The 22,352-nt window shown below is 34.9% G+C and overlaps 2 protein-coding genes across 5 annotated transcripts; one reads left to right on the plus strand and one right to left on the minus strand.

The window, feature by feature from the left end:
- Positions 1-6: 6 nt before the first annotated feature.
- LOC145229762 (ATP-dependent RNA helicase DHX58-like) lies at positions 7-9,311 on the minus strand. Its single transcript, XM_080095089.1, has 22 exons — positions 9,053-9,311; positions 8,749-8,868; positions 8,516-8,681; positions 8,302-8,447; positions 7,917-8,049; positions 7,680-7,852; positions 7,325-7,468; positions 7,020-7,082; positions 6,678-6,851; positions 6,200-6,326; positions 6,003-6,134; positions 5,682-5,817; positions 5,014-5,179; positions 4,773-4,883; positions 4,549-4,700; positions 4,119-4,254; positions 3,721-3,951; positions 3,145-3,312; positions 2,488-2,642; positions 1,983-2,123; positions 1,279-1,400; positions 7-602 (listed from the first exon to the last, which is right to left on the minus strand). The coding sequence occupies exons 1-22, from the start codon at positions 9,183-9,185 to the stop codon at positions 416-418; spliced, it is 3,216 nt and encodes a 1,071-aa protein (XP_079951215.1). The 5' UTR covers positions 9,186-9,311; the 3' UTR covers positions 7-415.
- LOC145230709 (ATP-dependent RNA helicase DHX58-like) lies at positions 8,916-22,069 on the plus strand. 4 transcript variants are annotated; one of them, XM_080096212.1, is made up of 25 exons: positions 8,916-9,083; positions 9,782-9,977; positions 10,308-10,427; positions 10,710-10,878; positions 10,940-11,097; positions 11,166-11,298; positions 11,367-11,530; positions 11,607-11,641; positions 11,765-11,791; positions 11,846-11,933; positions 12,544-12,648; positions 13,192-13,308; positions 13,717-13,843; positions 14,193-14,324; positions 15,271-15,415; positions 15,716-15,881; positions 16,660-16,770; positions 17,217-17,365; positions 17,697-17,832; positions 18,323-18,544; positions 19,293-19,460; positions 19,782-19,936; positions 20,553-20,717; positions 20,863-20,996; positions 21,171-22,069. In XM_080096212.1, exons 2-25 carry the CDS (start codon positions 9,851-9,853, stop codon positions 21,385-21,387), a joined length of 3,270 nt encoding a protein of 1,089 aa, XP_079952338.1. In that variant the 5' UTR covers positions 8,916-9,083; positions 9,782-9,850; the 3' UTR covers positions 21,388-22,069. The 4 variants fall into 4 exon arrangements, with proteins under 4 accessions (XP_079952338.1, XP_079952341.1, XP_079952340.1 ...); XM_080096215.1 differs by having other exon boundaries at positions 11,610-11,641; XM_080096214.1 differs by having other exon boundaries at positions 9,827-9,977.
- Positions 22,070-22,352: the final 283 nt, after the last annotated feature.

Genomic DNA, 22,352 nt, shown 5'->3' on the forward strand with positions numbered 1-22,352 from the left:
TTCCGCTAAACTGTAAGATACTTTTATTTCTGTTAGTGCACGATATATTTACAACACAGCACCACATTAAATGCAATATACATAGGAGATGGAAAAACAATTACAAGAAAGATTAAAACACAAATTATTAAAGATTTTTTTTTAAACATAGCCATACAAATCTTTCACATATCAGACATTTTTAACATTGATTATTTATGAGGACATTCCATTATAATAAACTTTTGTGCTGCAATAGTGGATAAACTAAATCAAATTCTGGTACAAAATTCATCTACACATAATATTCTACAAAAACACAAAGAATTAAATGTATAACCTCTTTTTTATTTTTTGTACTCTATTCCCCATTTTGGTGCATATAAAAGCAGTAAAAGTTCAATAAAAGGAAAAAAAAACACAGAAATAAAGCTGTTTAAGATTCAGCTTCATCAGAACTGTGATCGTACAAATAATCATCGAACGATTTTTCCACTTTTGAAGGAGCAAGACACCATTTCTTTGGCAATTCCCTTTTTTCACCCTTCTCAAAAATAAAGTTCTTGGCTGAAACTATTTGATGTTTTCTTTCTTTGTAAATAATTTCCCTCCCCCATGGACGCCTGTGAAAATAAAACTGTTAAAAGTTGTATTTAGCTCTCTCAAGCAACTATGGATATTTGTACAAAGGTAAAAAGAACTTTAAAAAAAAATTAAACGTTACATGTAGATGCTAAAATTTACAGTACGATGAAGTAACCTACCTAATGTTTGTAGAGCTCTTCAGGCAAATTTTACTTTTGTTAGTAGAGCTCAACAAACTTGATATCATGCCTGGCAGCAATAACTTTTTTATGTAACCTACATTAGTTCTTTATTTAAAATCACCAGAAGTTAAGTACACAAAGTATTTTTGAGAAAACCTGACCTACAATACAATGAAGTGACCTATGTAGGTACTGCTGTACAGCATTCAGTAAGTAATACTTTATTAATATAATAATAATCAGCAGAGGTTTAAGGTTAATATGGTAGTAAAACTTACAAAACAATGAAGTAACCTACAGTAGTGTTCAGAAAGACTTTGAAAATAACAACCTTAAAAATTATATTTAGGTTTCTCAAGCAATTGTAAATATTTGTACAAAAGTAAAAGCAACTGAATAGAAAATAAAACTCAATTGTTTTGTTTTTTAAACTTACAGTACAATGAAGTAACCTACAGTAGTCAGTAAGAAAGACTTAACAATTGTAATAACAACCAGCAGAAGTTTGAAGTACTATTGAGTAAAACCTAACCTGCATACTGGCTTCTTGCATTTGACATCACCAACTGCTCGAAGGTCGTCGAACATTTCCACTTCATCGTAAGGAATTACTTCAAACTTTCCATGGAACTCATCATCCACAACAACATGATGCTGACAACAATGCAAAGGTTAGTGTGTGATTGCAATAATCATAACACAGTTTGTCATACAAGTCATAAATGATTATGTTTGTTATAACATGCTTTTTAATGAAGCTTTTTACCCACAAGAAAGGTGAACCTTTGTTAAAACTAATATAGCAATTTCTACTGTATCAATCTCCCAGCCAAACACCTACATATGTTAGTATTTAGTTTAATAGTTTGTTTCTGGTCATTGCTGAAGTTAGTCGCTGGCTAAAGAAGGTTAGCTCAATGCTAAATTAGTGAAATGCATAAATTGTTGAGTTTGTTTTGTTTAGTGCAAAAACATAGAGGCACAATAGCACTGAAACAATCACCAAACCAGAATTAGCTGCATCATGTTGTAATGTTGTCAAACACAAAACAGTGAAGGACACTACTGGTGGATAAGAACTAAATGCGCTGCAGCTGTATCATAATATAAAGCGATACACAATTAAATTCTGAGAAATTGACGTTGATGAATTGAGGTGCGGTAAATTCATACTCAATGTTAAACCACATTTACTGTGACAGCATAAGTAAATAAAGTCACGTTTATTCAACTTACTGCATCTTTGATCTTCCAAATGTGTTCAGAGCTTGTAACATATTCACCACATTTCTTGCACAAAAGAATCCACACTCCACCAACATGTTGTCGGGTAACTGTCGAAAGTTTCAATGCTTCCTCACTTTGAAGTTTTCTCACCTTCACACATTCACACAAACATTATTACTACTGTGAACTCGGGTTTAACTGAATTCAGTTAATCCAGTTCTTCGCCTAGTTCGGATAAACTTGAGGTACAAATGATTTGTAATGTGGTAATGCTTTAACAAATCAACATCGGTTAATCCGGATCTTCGCCAAATCCGGACATTTTTTGGGGTCCAAACAGGTCCAGATTAACCAAGGTTTACTCTATTTTAAGCTCAAAGCAGCAGTTACTTGTTTCATAAATGGCAAATAAATACCCATAGTGGTTTGCAATAAGTTAAGATGCAACAGACTTTGTGCACTAAATATGTGGTATGTACAATCATTGTTTTTTCAAGCTCAAACCAAAAGTTACCTGTTTCATGAAGTTTTCTTTGTCTTCATGTTTAAATATTTCCAAACTCTGCTTCACAAGTTCCTGTCTCTTTTTGTTAAGTTTATGATCTGTGAGAAACTTTGAATCTTCGTAACAGAGCACAACCATCTGACTGTCGCGAGCTCGGCCACGTCCTGATAGTAAACACACAAACTTATTCTGTGGATTTGAAATTAACGTTCAAACAAGATACATGTATTTATCTGCAGCCATAATTACATGTTTTACAAGTTTATCAATGATTTAAATTTCAACTTTTATTTATTGATAAACTCAGCCCATTAAACTTGTTCGATTAGTATATGAGTGTGACATAATTTGTTTTCTACATAAACGCTTCAGGGCTGATCGCAGTAACAGACACTGGGTTATATTTGTTGATCAAATGGTCAAACCAGTGATCCCCCTAATACAAAGCTGACATGTGCAGCATACGAGGCAGGCAATGGTGCTTGTGGTTTGACTTTCGGCAAGCTTTAGTTTTTAGTTTGTGTAGCTCAGTAGTTAGACCAAAAAGGCTCCTGTCATTGATCGAATCCCACCAGGGGCTAGATTTTTCTCACTTATGCCTTGTGAATCGCCTGGTACAGGCTAGAATTGTGTTTTGGGTAATGAAATGCTCAGACAACACATTACCTTTGCGTTGAACCTCGGTGATTTCATTAGTTGCGTGATTGTAAGTAACGACAAGATTGCAAGCTTTAATGTCAATCCCCTCATCGGCAATGGTTGTGGATGCAATCACTTTGCTGTCACCTTTTCTAAATGAGCTCAGACATGAGTCCTGCTGGTTCTTTGTCAAACCTAACAACAAATAGGATTTACATGTGCATGATCCAGTATCTCTGAGACCTAATAACTTGGCTTGTTTTCATAGACTTTAAAAGACTCGTGAATATACATCAACTACAAATTGACTGGAGTATGTCACAAACATAACAGCCACATAATGCTTGTAGTAATGGTTTAGCTGTAGCACGTTTACCATCCACCAATTGCGACCTCAACGTTGTGATACTTAATAATGCCCTTTTGTAAATGTCCTTTAAAATTAAATGTATTTTGTACTAATATGCTTTGTTTCAAAAGGCCAAATCAACTTAACAAACTTTGTGAAGAACCAACATCATTAGCAGAGACTATATTTTAAACTACTTATGTGCAATTCATTTGACACATGTGGCAGGAGAGATAGATAAACTTGTTGTTTACCTCCTTCAAGCTTTGAAACTCCTGACCCAGTGAGATAAGTTGCATTCAAGTTGAACCTGTTCAGTTGTGGAGCTTGGTTGAGACAGTTTGCCAAGTGCATTGCAATCGCACGAGTCTTAACAAACACAATGCAGCGTGAATCTGGCTTCATCATAAAATGATGATGCAACAATCGAGTCAGCTCAATAAGTAATGGAGAGCCTTGCGTTGTGACATCACAATTGTGGATTTCTAGTTTTTAAAACAAAAGTATTTAGCTATTTTAAACAAAGCATATTTTTGATGCAGATTGGAAACAATAAGAGTATTTACAGGTAACAAAGTGTGCAATTTATATAGGAATTCTGGGTTAAAACAAGGCCATTCAAACCATACAGTGTTTTGCCTTTTTTTCTTACCACTGTTGTTGTAAAGCTCCTTTAAAGATTTTGTTGTCAGGTTTTCCGAACAGTCTTTGTTCATTTCCTCATCAATAAAATCGACTGCATTACTTGGTCGCAAATGGTCATTGACCAATAAAGCATCGTTGTACATCTAACAATAAAAGAAATTTTTCAAGGCTGTAATTTGACCTGAATTGTACACTTGTCCGTTTAATAACCTTTAAACAACTGTCTAAAATAATTTTATTGCAAGAAAAATGTTATTTCACAGTTTGCTTGTAGTCCTGGTATAATAAAAGATCTGGTGACAATGATGTTAAAGAGGTTGGAATAAAGCAAAACATGTAGATTTATGAATGACTCCTGGTCAACTACTATGGTCTTATTTAACACACACCACTGGTTTTTATACAAGTCGATGGATTAACCTAAACATGTACTTTACCCGCAAATGGTCAGTCCGAAGTGTAAGTTCCATTCTCAGCATCTTTGCATGTTTTATTTTGAGCAAAACCTCTTTTCCAAATCCTACAATACTTCCCTCATATGCCTGACTCCCATAAGCTGCATTTATTTTGTATTGCAAACCATTTGTGCCTAAAAAAAGTGGTTCAAAAGTAAAAAATCACAATAACATGGTTGAAAATGCCAAACAGTTTCAGTACATACAGTTTTCATTCTTTTCCAGTTTGTCCTTAATTTGACCTTCAATCTCCATCATAAGTTTAATCAGAATTGCTGCGAATTTGTCTTTTGGATTTCTTTTTACTGGAACAGTCTCTGTGAATTTACAAATGCAGTTTTACACATACTTGCACTTATCATGACAAAGGGCATTGTTAAAACAATTGTAATTAGAATGTAATCATTATAGTTTTGTTTTTGATCAAGCTACTTTGTAAATTCCTACCAAAACTTCCTTCTGAAACATATTGAGCGAGTTCTTCTGTGTTTTCTGTAACTGTTACAGGTGGAATGACAACATCAAGATAAGAGAGAAGCGTTTGAATGTGACGACAAGCTTCAGACGTCCCACGAGCATTGCCTGAACCGGGAGTCGCAGTCAGTCCGACAATCTAAACACAAAGTATAGAAAAATCGACCACATTCGTGAGTAATAACAATTTAACAAATCTAGAAAGGTAGGAGATTCAGTTTGAAATAATGATATTTATGTCAACCTGTAATGCCAAGTAAGTGTAATGACATAACAGACCAAAGGAATCAGGGTGGTGACCGACAGATCTGTCTTTACTTATCAAATATACAAAGTACTCAAGATGAGGGGGTGTTGTTTACTAGAGTGTTTTGTCCTCTGACCAAATAATTATTGTGGTCTCTGGTCCTACTGTACAGAAAATTCTGGCCAATAACAACATCAATGTGACATTTCTTGTAATTAACCAGGCAATTTTCCTAACAAATGACAGACTGTAGTTTGGAATCCTGTGTGCAATGAAACATAATGTGCAATAAACTGGAATTTCTGTACAACAAAATATTTGTACAGAAAAATATAACAAAATATATTTTGTACAACAAAATATTTGCTCAAAAATTAAATTTACGCCAATTTACTTGTGGAACTTGACTTCCTTTCCGTTTCTGATCAAAATATATTTCCATGATTGCCCTGTAAGGGTGGTTTTTCATTGTGTTGTGGCATTCATCAAAAAACAATAGAGAAATCTTTTCTAGCTGAAAATCTTTAGATCTGAACATAAAAAAACGGATAAATGACGATGCCAACAGTAATTCTTGAAACATTGTGACGCTATATACACAAATATGGACTTGCATTTTCCGTGTATTGTGTTCCCAAAAACAACAATGTATTGTGTTTCCCAACGCAGAGAAAGTTTGGTAAAAACTGACCCAAGTATTGCAGGTAGAATTCACCTTAAAATGTTCTTCAATACATCATGTGTCATAATCACAACTTTGTTTTCTTTCATTACTTCGGCCACAGGAGTTTTAGCAAGCTTTTCACCCCACAAACTATCTATTGTGACATCAGCCAATTTAAGATTTCTATGCAAAAAAATGTTATGGATTGCCGAACACATACGAAAACAAACAAAATAATGGAAGCTTACTTTTTGAACACATTGAACTGTTGAGTAACTAATGGAACTTTGTGCACCAAAAAAACAACTTTAGCGTCGCTGTTTTTGCTGATGTGTTCCCGACAGATTCGAACAGCTACAAATGTCTTTCCAGTTCCTTACAATAACAAAAAAATATGTTTGTTGTTCACAAAGCAAAAAAAAACTTGTAGCAGTTAGATAGTTAGCCATCCACTTAAAAACAAAAAACTTTTAGACAAATAAACCATTGTTGGAACATAATTATTCCATTGCCTGAAAACAGCAATTTAAACATTAAAACAAACTTATTTATTGATGTTTTATGTTTTTGTCACTCTGTACCTGTTTATCATACGTATACATACGTATATTGGTATATGATATGTATAATATATATGATACGTATACATATGATATATATTATGCACTTTTTATGGTTAGTTGTTGTAGATTTGTTTGATAAAATTTCACCTTTTTTACCCTTTACCTGTTTCTGACACAATCACACAGTTGTTTCCTTCCACAGCAGGTTTGGCCAATTCAACTTGAAACTTTAAATCTTTCATCTCAGCGGTTTCAATAATTTCATTATCTTCATTGCTAAGATTGTTAGGCTCATTTAAATCCTTATCAGCCTCAAGAATGTTCAATTCAATGTTTTCTGTTGATTGTGATTAAGTATAGATTAACTTAAACATTTCAAAAAACAAAGTAAATAACTTTTTTAAGTCAAAGGTAACTAGATCTGGGAACATTATCAATGAAAACAAACTATATTGTCTCAAACTATATTGTCTCAAACTATATTTTTCATTGTTTTGATCCTTACCCTCCATGTTGGGAGCTGGATGTTTCTCGCCTTCTGTCACAGCCTCACTCTCTTCAGTTACAACTGTAAGTTTTTAAAAAACAATTATTTAAATGTAAAAAAACAAAAAAAAGCAATTTAAATGTTGCTTGTTTCAAATCAACATGCAAAAGTAAAACAAAAACTTCATGGCAATACAAATCACATAGTCAAATATTCCCTTTTCCCAAACTGATCTTAGGACAATATCAGATAAAACTGCTTTACTTAAAAATATTTTTTTATGTTGCAACCCTTACTGTCCATGTTTGGAGCTGGACCCTTACCATCCATGTTTGGAGCTGGACCCTTACCATCCATGTTTGGAGCTGGACCCTTACCGTCCATGTTTGGAGCTGGACCCTTAACATCCATGTTGGGAGCTGGACCATGCTCATTTTCGGTCACAACTTCACTTTCTTCAATTTCAACTGTAAATAAAAAAACACTAAAAATTAATGCTGACTGTTTAAAATAAACATACTAATGTCAAATAGAAAATTTTTGGAGATGGTAACGAATCACATTGTCAAAAAATCAATTTCTGAACTATAGCTTATTGTTAAATTTTGGATTAACACAAGAAGAAGTTTAGTGTTGCTATTGGCCAGAATTTTCTGTATTTATTTTCTACAATCTTGCCTTCGGAAGAATCCATGCTTTCTAGCAATCCAACAACACTGCAATAATCAGTTTGGCAGTCTGTTTGTTTCAATGCAGTTAAAAGTTTTTTGTGCCATTCGCTGTCACATGCAAATATCTTAAACAACAGGTCTACCCTCTCCTCTCTGCTTGATAATGCTCTTATTGAATTCCTGTAAAACAAATTCCATTTTTGTGTTATACTGCACAAGACTTTTGCAACAAATAAAACTTTACTTTTTTTCATCGTCAATTTCCAAAAAATCCACCACATCGTTTGGCTCCAGACTTTCAACAATTTTCAGAAGGTTGTACGAATTTTTATTGCACAAAATAGTTTCATCCTCCATAATTCCTTTTTTTAATAGTTCTAAACAATAATTATGTTTTGGTACACAATTCACAGTTCTAAATATTCTTAGCAAAAAGACACAAGCCAGTATTTAAGTGTAAAAAATCACAACTTTTTGACAGTTTTTATCGGATTTCATCTGACGATGACAAATGAAACTGTTAACACATTGTGATGGTTTACTAGGCTTGTATTGTTTGCTAACAATGATATATATATAATTGATATTTATTCTTGTTTGTTTAGTTTACCAGAAGTCACCAATCCTACCATTTCCCTCCAGGAAGTCCATAATTTGTTCAGATTCATCTTTTAGTGCTTCTATGAAAAGTGGGATGGATTTTTCCCGTTTAACAACCAATTGCAACAAGCGGGATGCCTGTCCGATATCCGTCTTTCTGGACAGAACTTCTTGTCTACAAAAAACAAACTTACAGTAAAATTGCCAGCAAAAAATATAAGAAAACATGGAAGTATTTTCTACCTGGAAATATCATCCAAAATATCAGGAAAGTGCAACAAAATATCTTTAGCTTTGATTTTTCTAACAATTACACAACAATAGACCTCTATTCTGTATTTTAATTCAGCAATATGTTGATTTGTTGAAATGTTTGATCCTTCCACATAAGCCTTTACTTCTGACAAACCTAAATGGTGCAATGTTGGTAAATTGAAAACAGAAAATAATTTATGCAGCAGATAAGTTTTCATTACCCTCAGGAATTGAATTTAAAAATGATCGAAAAAATCCTGTCTTCAAATGCTTCAACAAAGAACAGATGATTAAATCAACTTTATTGTTGTCTTCACATCTTATTATTGTATCATAATCACCTAAAATAAAATAGAAAATTATCAAGCATGAAATCATGTTTTTTTAGAATGCTTTAAACTATTTTAAAATTGGTTGTAAATGCAATGAACAATTTTATACATTATTTTGCAGACAAATAACCAGCAGTTATAATTGCAGAGTGGATTGCTGTTCCTGAGATCAACGTGCAAAACGAAAACTTACTTTCTTCAATGACTCCATCCTGCTTCAAACGGTGAGCAATTCCTTCACAATAATGTGGCTCAATATGGGAAATCAAATAAGGTTTGAAATTTAGCAATGTTTGTTTCTCGTTGTTTCGCCGTTCATCGTCCATGGCACCTGCCTCGTTGTTCTATCCCATCTAAACCGAACCCTAAGCATCTTGTGCTGTTTTTTTCACTTGTTTCCCTTTTCACAAAAAGCACGTGACAATACTTTCTTATTTACCTCATTACGTCATGCCAAAACTTCAGTTGTCTGCCCGGGGAATACCCTGATGGTACATTTGTTTTGGTTTCGCTCAAAGAGATATATTTATTTTAAGTGCCTGTTATTTGTGATTTTCTTTCAATCCTTTTAAAAAGTCACCTTGACTTTGTTATTTAAGTTTAATTAGGCCTAAAAATCAGCTAAAAAATACTCTGCTTATTTTTATTTCCCCAAAACGGATTAACCTGGTAATTCCCCTTGCAGCGGACCTTAGTTTCGCCAGTGGTAAAAAAATTTCAAAGTGATCATTGCTGGCTTATTACTGTTGCGACCATACAGGTGGCTTAAAGTGTGAATTTAAAGTGATTTGATATAGGTCGACATGTTTACACTTTACTAGTGCAATTTTAGAACGTGATCTAAGTGGAAAAATACTGTTGCAATTTTGCAGAAGGAGAGTGTGAATTTAAAGTGCTTTGATGTAGATTAATATGTTTACAGATGTAAGTTGGAATCTGATCCAAGTAGCGAAATACTGTTGTGTAGATTGTAAACATTTAAAGAAGGGAAATGTCTTCTCCAGAAGAGCAAGTTGCACTGATTGATGTAATAAAGAATGAACTGTGCAACAAAATTGCACCCCATCATTGTTTGACAATTGCTCAGTCACTAAAAATTAATGGAAAAATTTCAGAGGGTTTGTGTTTTTGTTTTGAGATTTTTTAACTTCTTTTTATGTTGTATTTTGGTTCGATTATGGCTATGTTATTAGGATTTGTTGCTATGTTTGTTACATTGAAGTTTATGTGAATAATACATCATACAATTTGTTCTTCATCTTAAACACATATAGAATATAACTACAATATTAGGGTAAAGCATGAAAACCTTGACATTTCAATCAAATGCAAATTAGATCTGGTGAAAATGTAAAATGATAATTTAGTTGAAAACAAGTACTGGCCACAGATTTTAACAACTTTGTAAATTTGTTGCATAAGCTTTCTTTATTAACTTTTACTTTTAGAGGAGTGCAATAAAGTCATCCAGCTACCAAGAACAGATAAAACGAAAAGTATGATTGAATTCATGTTGAAAAGAAAGGCACCTGGGTTCTTTTTAACATTTTTAACTTCTCTTCAAGAAGGTAGGTTAACTTTTTGTAAATGTTTCAGAAATTCTACACTTTATTAGATTTTCATTGATACACGTTTTTAGTTTTTCAACTTTTGTGAGACCAAGAATTTATGTTTATTTAGAGCTGAAGGTTACAAATTCCCTGCTATGCACTTGGGGCATAGTTATTTTTTTAAGAAACTAGAAACTGCTTGGTATTGTAAATAATACATGCTTTTTGTTCAACAAAGATTTTTTCAAAACAGATCTCTTAATTTTGGTTGTTTCCTGTTTCATCTTTTTGTCTTTGTAGCTGGGCTCTCACATGTTCGGGATGAAATAGAAGGTAAATTAAAACCTCCTACTGAACTTCAGGAAACACACAAACATATGATGGAAATATATTTCCCAAAAGTCATCACCAAACTTAAAGCTCGTGATGTTTTAGATAATTTTCCAGACATATTAGATGAACACACAAAGTAAGTGTTGATAGCTCTGGATGTGAATATTTTGTATTTTGTTGCAAATGTGTTATTTTAGACAGATAGTTTGTAATGAAGTTGAGGGAATAAGCCAAAATGCCATGTTTCTGCATCATGTGCTGAAAAATCCAAACTCAATTGAAGTATTGCTGCAAGCTTTAAGAAGTGGGCAATGTGGTTCATTTACTTTCCTCGTTGATTTGCTCGAAGGAAAAGGTGTTTATTTTTCAAAACAGATTTACTTTTTGTAAGAACCATTAAAATGGGAAAATTTGTATTTGCAGAAAAGTTTAGTGAATCTGACAGTGAAGTAAACATGAAAGTTTTGGAAAAAATCTGCACACATTCAAAGAGGATTTTGGTGAAATTGGACCCGTTGCATTTACGCAACCACTTAACATTGGAGAAACCTCACTGGTAGTTTTATTTGTTAATTGTAGGTAGGAGAATATTAATGATGTAATTGCAAATTATTTTTTTGGCAGGGATGCAATTAAGCGGGAAGAAACTCGACGTAAAAGAGCAATTATGTTTCTCAACATTCTTGCCAACAGCGAGACACCTTGGTTTAAACGACTGTTACTTGCTTTAACTGCTTGTAAAGAACGTGATTATAGTGAATTGTGTTCAAAATTGGAAGAAGAATCAGGTAAAAATGAATTAACAGGATAAAATTGATACCATTGAAAAGCAACTTTTTAATGAATTTGTAATTTTTTTGCTAGAAGATGTTGGAAGTGAAGCAACACACAGTGGTGACGTAAGTTTTGTAAAGTGTCAAAATTTCTTTTATAATTGAAAGTTTTGTAGCATAATTATGTTGACCACTAAACTTTTGTTGTGGTTTTGATATTCCTTGTTTAAATCAGCAATTTTGATTTAGGTTGCTATGGAAACAGACGTGTGGGAGGTAAAATTTTTGTTTTGTGTTTTGATTTGCTTGAAGCTTATTGGTTAAGTTTAGGTTGCTATGGAGACGGATGAAACAGTTGTAAGAGGAGAGGGGAACACTGACGTCAATGAAATCCCGTTTGTTAATGTTGCAGACAGAGGTGATCATTCATATGGCTGTATATGATGGTTTATGTGGCTGAATTCACTTTTGCTTATTAAGTATATAGTGTCATTGTTATGTATTTTCGACCAACAGTTGCACAAATTCTTCTGGTAAAGAACTTCTGTATGTTTCGCAAACCCTTTTCAAGATTTTTCTTCTTAAAGTTTTAACTTTGCAGCAAAAACAAAAAAAGTAGCAAAAAATATTTGTTTGCGGCTTTAAAGTAAGTTTATTTGGTATGAGCTTGAATTAAAGTTTTAGCAATGTCATGCACATCCACATTTTGTCACCAAGCTACCGTATGGGGTAGCAACTGCGCTTTATAAAAACAAATAGTGAGCACACTGTTGTAATACTTAATTGTAATACGAAAGTGGCAAAATATATTTATTTGAACTTTAATGTACTCGGTAACAAACAAGATTAAATCCAAGTTCTAATGTTGCTATGCACACCCGTATTTTCGTCAGGCTAATATTTTATCTACACATTGATGTGTTTTCACTATTGTAATGGCTAACGTTCACACCATTGTTTTGTGTTTGGTTTGCACCATCAGAGTAAGGCAGGCGATCATAAATTTTAAGTATTTTTTTTCCTTTCAGTGGATCCTGTTGGTGAAGAGAACCCTCAGTTTGAAGGAAGTTTTCTGAATAATTTTGATAATCCACCAAATCCACCAGTGGCTCCGACACAGCAGAATCAAAGAGGTGGTTATGTCATGTAAAAACATCAAGCCAATAAATGATAAGTAAGCTTCAGAGAGTGCACACTGTTTCTACCTACAAGGTCTCATCACTGTAGCTGGTCATACGACTTTGTGACATCAAACAGATTTGGTGAGGCATGGCTTTTAAGCCTGTTACTCCCAACAAACTGGAGTGCTGTTATATGGCTGCACCAGCCAATACAGCCTATGCCTTGTCACCAGATGCACTGATGAGTCCTTATAGGTTGAAACAGGGTGCACTGTCTACAGCTTAGTTATGTTATGTAGTTTGGAAACACAGAGCAACTAAAACAAAAAGGTCGTAACAATATGCACATCAAATATAAAACATAGAAATGTTGAAATAATATTTAAATGAAATAATATCACCACTGTTGTGTTCATGTGCAAAATACACTAGAGGTAATGCTTTACATGTTTTCACAATCACAGCACAATTTTTATGTGAAGCTCACAATTTCATTTATTAAATTGCACCAAACATAGTTTAACTTTGTCACTCACACTTTTGTTTTGTGCGTAGCTGATCCTGGAAACAACATAAGAGATAATGTGGAGAAGTTGGAGCTGCGAGATTATCAACTTGAACTTGCAGCTCCTGCTCTTGCTGGAGAAAACAGCATGATTGTCGCGCCAACAGGTTTCCTATTGTTTTTCAGTGATAAAAACATTACATAGCCTTGAACTTTATTTAGTCTATTTGCATGAAATATTATTCAAATTAAAACTAAAGTCAAATCACTGGCATAACATAAACAAAAAGTTTTTGATATGAAACAAGCAAGCTGTGTAGAACATGGCGTTTAGAAAGCAATAAAGTTTTTCATACATTGACAAAATGACCAACACACGTTTTTCACATTAAATTTTAACAAAATTACTTGAAATAATAAATTGAACCAAAACTGTCATTGAATAAACATGAAATTTTTGACAAGACACAAGCAAGATAATATATTTGTATAAAAACATGACCTTTAGAAAGCAACTTTTGGCTGCAGTAAAGGTTTGATACATTGACAAAGTAACCAAACCATGTTTTTTATAGGAAGTGGCAAAACTTATGTGGCATTGAAAATATGTGCGGAGCATATAAAGTTGGGCGAAGACAAAAAAGCAATTTTTCTTGTTCCACGAGTTCCACTTGTTCGTCAGCAACATCAGTTGTTTAAAAGGTTTTTGTGTTTTTTCTTCTAAAAACCAAACCAAAAAGCTTGTATGTTGCAAGCACATTATATTTTATTTTTGAAATGTTTGATGTAATTGGTTGTCTAGTTGCCGAAAAAACTCACTTTAGAATTGGTTTTGTTAAAAAATGCATTTTAATGGTGAAAATAACGGCCCAAATAGACATAAAAAGCGACATGTTTTATATTTCAAAAGTTTCGGCAAATGCTATTTGGGCCGTTACTTTCATCATTAAACTTATCAACAGATCCGTTCCATATATAGTGTTCCATATGTATTTTAGTTCTGGTGATTTTAATTTATGCAGTTGTTTTGCATTTATTTATTTTTACACAGAATTTTGGGCGACGCACCTGATTTACTGTTACAAGTCACCGGTGAAACAAGCAACCGAGTTCCCGTTAACATTGCACTGAAAAGTTGCAAAATAGCTTTCATGACTCCACAGATATTACTGAATATGCTCAGGTAAAAAACTGACATTTGAGGCCAGTGTTTATCATTTTTGCCAAACATTTTTTTTCTAAAATAAGCTATTGCTGTCAGACATAATGTATAACCGAGTATTAATGAAGGCATCTTGAATAGGACGTCGAAACGTCGTTTTTTTCTAATAAAACTGCTGGATGAGCAATACTTGGTTATATTTTTTGTCCTAACTTAACTATTGGAAGTAAAGGAAACTGTGAGAAGTTATTTTGAAATCATGAGAACATGAAAACTAAGTTATGTATGTCTAGGGTTGTAAAACATTAATGTAGAAATAACTAGGGATGTGCCAAAACTGCAAATGTTCTGTTTGGTCGAGCACCGAGCATCTCACTTTAATGCTCGGTGCTCGGCCGAGCACGCTCGGTGCTTTATGACGTCACAAAAAGTCCCCTTTCTAAGTTTTAGCTCTACAAGGTCTCTTAAGTCACCGGGGGTGTTTTATTAAGCTGTACATGCCCACCAAGTACGCGTTTTTCCTAATACATTTGAAAAATCATTCGTTTTTGTTCATAGACACCCTTTAGAACACTAGTTACGTGTGTTAGCAGGGCATGAATATGCAAATTTAATGCTCGGGTCAGTTTGTGCAACTGCTCGGCCGAGCACCGAGCATTAAAAACAGCAACGCTCGGTACCGAGTACTCGGGTTCTGGCTCGGCTCGGCCCATCCCTAGAAATAACACAAATTGTTACAAGCAAGTCATTATGTGCCTTAGTTCCTAAACTTTAACTAATATCATTCAAAAGATAAAACCAATTTCCTCTAATTTGTGACTTTTACTTTCCAGAGAGAAGCTTGTTTAATTAATCCATATGCTTTATTAACCTTTTATTGCCACACAGTTTTTTGTGCCGCAGTTCCTAAAGTAAAGCTAACATTGTTGAAAAGATCCAATTTCCTGTAATTTGTGACATTTTCCAGAGAAAAACTTGTGACAATCAGTGAGTTCACTTTGCTGATTATTGATGAATGCCATCACACAGTAAAAGATGATCCTTACAACAATATCATGAAGATATATCTTGACAAACGACTCGATGCAAGCAGTGATGTTTCCCTACCACAGGTTTGATGACGGAATATGTTTACAACTTAAACATTTTGATTTGAAATTTACTGATGATTTTGCTTAATTGCAAATTCTGTTTAATTGCATGCTGAGTTTGAAACGGTAACCTGCCATTGGTTAAAAAAATTATTTTGCAAAAAAAACACAAGAAAAATAAAGTTTAAACCCAAAATTGTGTGTAAATGTTGGTTGTTTTTGTGTAAATAAAGTAAATGGTTAAAGAATGACTTCAAGCAATTTCTCTTTTTATTGATTTTTGTGTTTGGTAAATGCACCTGGTGTTGTATTTGTTTGTAGATTGTTGGTCTGACCGCTTCACCAGGAATGGGAAAAGCAAAGAAAATGTCTCAAGCTGAAGAGAACATCAAAACTTTGATGGCAAATTTGGATGTTACCAAAGCTCCTACTCAAGTTAATTTGTCAACGAGGAATCTCAAAACATTTCAGAATGAAACCAGAGATCGTGAGTCAAAACGTTTTTCACTGGTTTCACAGAGACACAAAACTACTCCTTTGTTTTGCAAAGGCACTGAAATGAACTGAGCTAAATCACAAAACAATTTAGAGGGTTACAGTGATATATTGTAGTTTGTATGCAAAGGGCCAGAGGTCTTAGTTAGGTGTGGGGGACCTGTTCATAGGGGTGCAAGCCATCAGCATGGGTTCGTGACCTGGCGAAGGTTAGAAATGACTAGACCAAGTTGGGTGGCCATCATGACAATTGACTGTTATTAGTAAACGAGAAGATGTTGTATCATAGGAATCACATAAAAACCTGGTTTTGTGAGCAGGGCAATTATTATACGCACTACAAATCTTAAAATATAGGCATAATTTTTTAAATATTTTTTTAACTGGTAGCCCTCGAGCTATTTGGTGATATTAAGGTAGCCCTGGGCATCAAAAGGGTTGGTGACCCCTGGACTAGATCATAGTGATTGCAATAACACAATCTTGGAAAAGCGTTAAACTCAGTGGTGGGATCCAGCCAGTTCGCACTGGTTCTATAGAACCGCCTCATGAAATTTTATGAGATCAGCGAACCGGTGAGCATTACTGGTTACTGTCAATGGACTTTTTGTGACAGAACCGGCTGAAAAATATGACTATTGTGATAGAACCGGCTGACAAAAAATTTGAATCCCACCAAAAGATAGCCAGAGCATTTATTAAACAGAGCACGTCACTTTTGTTTTCGTGGATCAGTTTGTTTGTGACAAGAATGATTTTTACTTGCTTAGAAACGATTTCCATACTTCGGGCACCAGATGATGATTTCAGACAAAGCATTTCAAAATCCATGGATGAAATTGAAACTCTGCTGGAGAAGGAAATAAATTTGCACCAAAATGGTTTGAACTGTTTACAACTGATTTGGTTTTTGTGGATAACTGCACAAATTATTGGCCGATTAACAAAACAAACCACTTCAAGAGTTACAATTCTCTAAAGTTTTTTTAATTTTTTTAATTTGTTGTTATTATGAAACTGTTAAGCTGTTATACCACCAACTTTAGCATGTTAAAATCAAGTTTCAAATTGTTTGTTTAATTTGAGTTTAACATTTAGGAAGTTAAAAACAACTAACAAAACAACTTTGTTAACAAAACAGACCACTTCAAAAGCTCCAATTTTCTGAATTGTTTTCTTTTAAAAATTTGTTGTTGTTATGAAAACGTTAGGCTGTTATACAGTGAAATTTGGCATTTGTTATAATTCAAGTTTCTACTGATGTGTGTGATTTAAGTTTGACAATTAGGAAGGTGATAATATAACTCACACAACATCTTTGTTTCAGACTTGGGGGGTGAAATTAAATTCAACCTTCACGCTCGAAAAGGCAGCCAAGATTACGAAGCTTGGGTGATCACGTTGAGAAATAGGAGCAAGACTTTAGCGAACGATGATTTGAGCCACAAGTTGATGATGTTTGCGGAACACTTATTGGTGAGAGTTGAATAAATGATTGTATTTGGGGGGAATAGATTGATCAACTACTTAGTTAAACAATAGATAAAATTTGGAACAATTTAGATGGATTTAAAAGCTATTGCTGTCAGGCATAATATCAAGTTTGTAGAGCCAGAAGAGCTCTAAAAACTTGGTAGACGGATCTGTTCGTAAATATAGATAATGATGAATATAACGGTCAAAATAGAAGTAAAAAACGTTTGGCAAACGCGCATGCCATCATTACATAAATAAACTTGCTATAAAAGTAGCGCAAAATTGTCTTACTTATAAACTGACATATCTTAAACATTTTTATTCTACTCAGGCATACAACACAGCACTAGTACTGAACGATCATGTCAGAAGCTCAGATGCTGAAGACCAACTTTTCGAACTGATGGAAAAATATAAATCGGAAAATCCCGTTGTTCTTCGTTTGAGGCAAATTTATGAAACTAACAGTGAGTCGTATTTTTCCTATTACTTTTACGCCACGTGGATCCTTGAAATGTAGAAAACTCGTTTTAATATTAATTATTCCATATGCTTTCAACCTTGTATGTTGAGTTTTTCATCAGCATTCAGTTATTTATTCTGTACATTGTGCATAACACTAACCCACTTTCTTGTGTGCCCCTGTCACATAACGCTTTACAATAAGATGTAGCTGCAGCGCGTTCAGTCATGATCCACCAATTGTGCCCTTCACTGTTTTGCACTTCATAACGTTTCAACGTTGTACAGCTATTTCCGGCTTGATTTTTTGTTTAGTGCAATTGTGTCGCTATGAGTTCTTTCACCAATCGAAATAAACTCAGCTGTATCAACACAGACCAACAAATACTGCCACCAGTAGAGTATCTAACGCAACTGTGCGTATCTAAACTAAATTCTCAATTCAACTCGCTTTTCACTTGGAAAAAATTCACGAAACTTATTATTTTTTTGCAGAGGTTGAACCGTTGAAACAAGTGAATGATCTTTTGCTGAAACTGCACAAAGTTTTATTGGATGAATTCAGTCGGCAAAACGATTCCCGTTGTATTATATTTGTGAGAACGCGCAGCATCGCTGGTGGAGTGATCACTTACATGGAAGAAGAACAGGATCTGATGAAGTTTGGTTTGAATCCGAAATTGCTCACTGGCGCCGGAGTCAGCGGAGATAAAGGAGGTACAAATTTAAACCAGTGTTTCCAAACTTTTTCCATTCCGGAACACTACATACGGATTTGTTCATAAGTTCATTGGTAAAAATAACGGCCCAAATAGACGAGCGACATGCTGTATTATTGAAAGGTTTCGGTAAATGCTTATGCCAGTGTTTCTTAACCTTTTTACTGCTCGCACCCTTTGAGCGTTTATAAAATTTTCTCGTACCCCCTGTCTACAATGGCCCACGGAAGTAAGCATAATGGTAATAATAGGAATTAAACTCTTATAACTTACGTGTTGAATGCATACATTAAAATAGTCTTGTAAGTTAAACAATGTTTACAGCACACCAATCAAAGACATATAACAAAGTACTTTGTTTCTTCACAAATATGCCTAAATAGCGTATATTTTCACACTGCATGTCGTACCCCCTGCTTGGGTGCTTCGTACCCCCAAGAGGTACACGTACCCCTGGTTAAGAGCCCCTGGCTTATGCCAACATTAGTGATATGAAGGCCACATCAGTTACACCCGTTTATATACATTTGAGTCATGTGGAATAAAGATCAAATTTCTATTCCGTGATAATTTCAACACGAATAATATGCGGCAAATCAAGTTTCAATTTCTCATAGTGTGACCTCTTGGTTGGTGAAGATTTAAAGCTGGGATATTGTGGGAGGCCCGTTGCTGCTGCTGTTAAATGTTTGTTTTTTGCATAAACTTTCCACATGAATGAAAGATTAATGTGAAATATTTTGAAGGAATGACGAAACGTGAACAGGAAAGTACGTTGGGGGCATTTCGTCAGGGAAAGTGTAAAGTTATAGTTGCAACGTCCGTGGCTGAGGAAGGTCTGGATATTCAGGCATGTAACCTAATCATCACTTATAACTATTCAACCAACGAAGTGGGACATGTACAGCGTAAAGGTGGGTTACATGACAAGTTATTAGGGATGCATGCTGCACATGTTATTGTGTGCCTTATTTTAAAAAACATAAAATGAAACTAAAATTTTAATGGCATATTCTGTTTAATTGTACACTAAATTTTTAAACTGGTTTATTATTCGTTGAGGAGATACATCCGGTTTACTGCTAATTTACGAATACATTTGTAATACTTTTGTAACATTTTTCTAATTTAGTTACCACTTGACAAACGTCTTGTAAAATACATGGATCAAATTTTAGTAATAAATATTAATCAAATTGCAACTTTTAAAACTAAATGTATGTTGTCCACTAAAGGTCGCGGCAGAGCAGCTAACAGTCAGATTGTGACGTTGGCTTATGACGACAGTGGTCACGTGCAAAAAGAGCGGGAAAATAAGATTCGGGTTGAACTCACAGAGGAAATGCTGGGCACGATCAGGGGAATCCCCCCGAAAACCTTGAAGGATCAGGTGGGAGGGAAAAACGTTTTGTTTATTTTTTGTTGGGTTAACGCACTCAAAAGTATCATCAAACCTATCCTTTAGTTTTTATTGATTATTCAGGTGATTTTTATTGTAAAGTGACCGACGTTTCGACGTTTTGTACGAAACGCCTTCATCAGGAATGGCACATTGTAAAACACTACGATCTTAAGCTACTTATTTTATCGACTTGGTTCGGAACGGAGTCTTCCAAAGACATGAACAAACATTGCATTCTGTAAATCATATTTTTGTAAAACTTGTACCTACTGAACCTACCTAACAAGAACATAATTGCATTACCACCCTAAATATCAAAAAAATTCAGTTTGAAAACCACTAAATCTCTCGCTGTGTTTTAATTGTTTTACGAAAATTTCGCTTTTCGAATTTTTTTTATAGTTTGAAGAAAATATAAAAAGCGGAAAAAACCCTAAGTATCTTCATGTTCCAAAGTCGTCTGTCATTTATTTCCTATATGCCTGTTGTAAGGCTCGTTGTATATAACAGACCTGTTTTCAGATTCTCGAACATCTTCACGAACGAAAGTCGTGATACTTTTCATAAAGAATCTGAATGCATGTAACAAACCTGAATGTTTCAGATCCGCGAGATTCAGATCAAAGCGAAGAAGGAGCGCGACCTCGAGCGGAAAATCAAAGCTCGTTTGAAACCGAGAAAGAAAACCGACGAGGTTTTCAACCTCCAGTGTTTATGGTGTAAACAACATGCCACAACCACTCAACACCTGCGCCACATCAACAAACAGGTGCGTTGTGACGTCATACATGAGTTGTGACGTCATAGATCAGTTGTGACGTCATAGGTGTAGTGTGACATTATAGCTGAGTTGTGACGTCATAGGTGAGTTGTGACGTCATAGGTGGGTTGTGACGTCATGCTTGTACTTGTAGCATCGCGTTATTGTGGATCCTGGATTCGTGCAGCGTGCTGTTTTCAAAACCGAGAAAGATCCGCAGAAGTGGAAGAAACTGGCGGACGATCATTTTGTGACCGGGAAAATGTTTTGCGCGAATCAGTGCTGCAGGTGGGTGTGATTTCTGTAAAGCGGGGATTGAAGGTCCTTGTAAACATGCAACATGCCGAACTGTGCAACAGTGCGACTGTGTAGCAAACTGCCAACTAAATATTGCACAAGCATTTCTACTCACAAGGTTGTTGGTTCCAATCCCGACTCGACCACTTGTTTTTTGTTTCGCAGAAACCACTTGGGATATCGAATGAAACATAAACATCTTACACTGTCCGTTCCCAAGGTAACCTGTTTCCTTTTCACCGACCAATCAGGAAGCAGGGAGACGTTCGAGAAATGGAGTCAGGTCACTTTCAAGGTCAACGAGTTGAACGAGCAGGATTTGGCCGAACTTCTGCCGTTGGGAAATCTCGACAATGAGATAGAAGATGTTGATTACGACTGACATCTAGTGGTTTCGCACAGAAATACAGATGTATATTGTTTCTGTGTTAAATCCCAGAGAAATCTGTGGTGTCCGGAAACCCACAAAGATTGCCAACAAAACTAATATCCTACGGTTGGAATATTTCCAGCCAGTAATTTTTAAATTTATTTTCTTTTTAACTCTATAACCCGCTTTTTAACTGGCAAAGCGTAATTTTTTTTACCATAAATTTTAGTTTTTTTGCGACATATTTTGCCATTTTGCCTTTGGTTTTGTGCATTTGTAGTTTTGTTTTGAGAATTAGAATTAGTTTGCCTATTTTTTAAAGCATGAATTTAGTAGATTTATTGTTTCTGATGTTGTTTTCACGCTTTCCTGATAAATTCTTCAAAAAGTTCAGTATTTTATGAGTTGTGCCACTGAAACCTGGTTCTTCTTACTAAACACGTTTCTGTTGGCGAATTTTTGTTGTATTGTTCGTGAATATTTTGAATGTTATAATACTACATAACAGCCGCATCGTAATATCAATTGATAACAAAAAAAGCCGCCTATTCCAATTGTCATGTTTCATCAAATTCTGAAACAATTCATGCGGTATTTGGTTCTATTACGTTGTGAGCGACTTTGCTTGCATTAATCAGTTCACTTGCATTACTCGCTGGGCCATGAGTATTAAACGCAATAATGACTTTGAAAACGTATTTTTCAGTCACACAATGTTTTGCGACCCTCGACCAAGATAACGAATTATTCCACGCGACGTTGCGTTGTGGCTTGTGACGTCACAAGCCCCTCTGTTTCGCAGCGAGGTCTGGTTAATTTCGAAACCTGCCATTCGCCGCCTTCGTGTTGAGGTTGGCGAAGTTACCAGTTTCATCGGTGGTATTTACTCCCTGGTGGACGGGAAGGCGTGAGTTGCTGTGCAAACTTATGTTCTTAGTTTTTGATGCGAAACTGAAACTGGCGGTTAGAGTTTGTGT

This window comes from Phallusia mammillata, chromosome 5, assembly GCF_965637545.1.
Source record: "Phallusia mammillata chromosome 5, kaPhaMamm4.hap1.1, whole genome shotgun sequence".
Taxonomy (NCBI): domain Eukaryota; kingdom Metazoa; phylum Chordata; class Ascidiacea; order Phlebobranchia; family Ascidiidae; genus Phallusia; species Phallusia mammillata.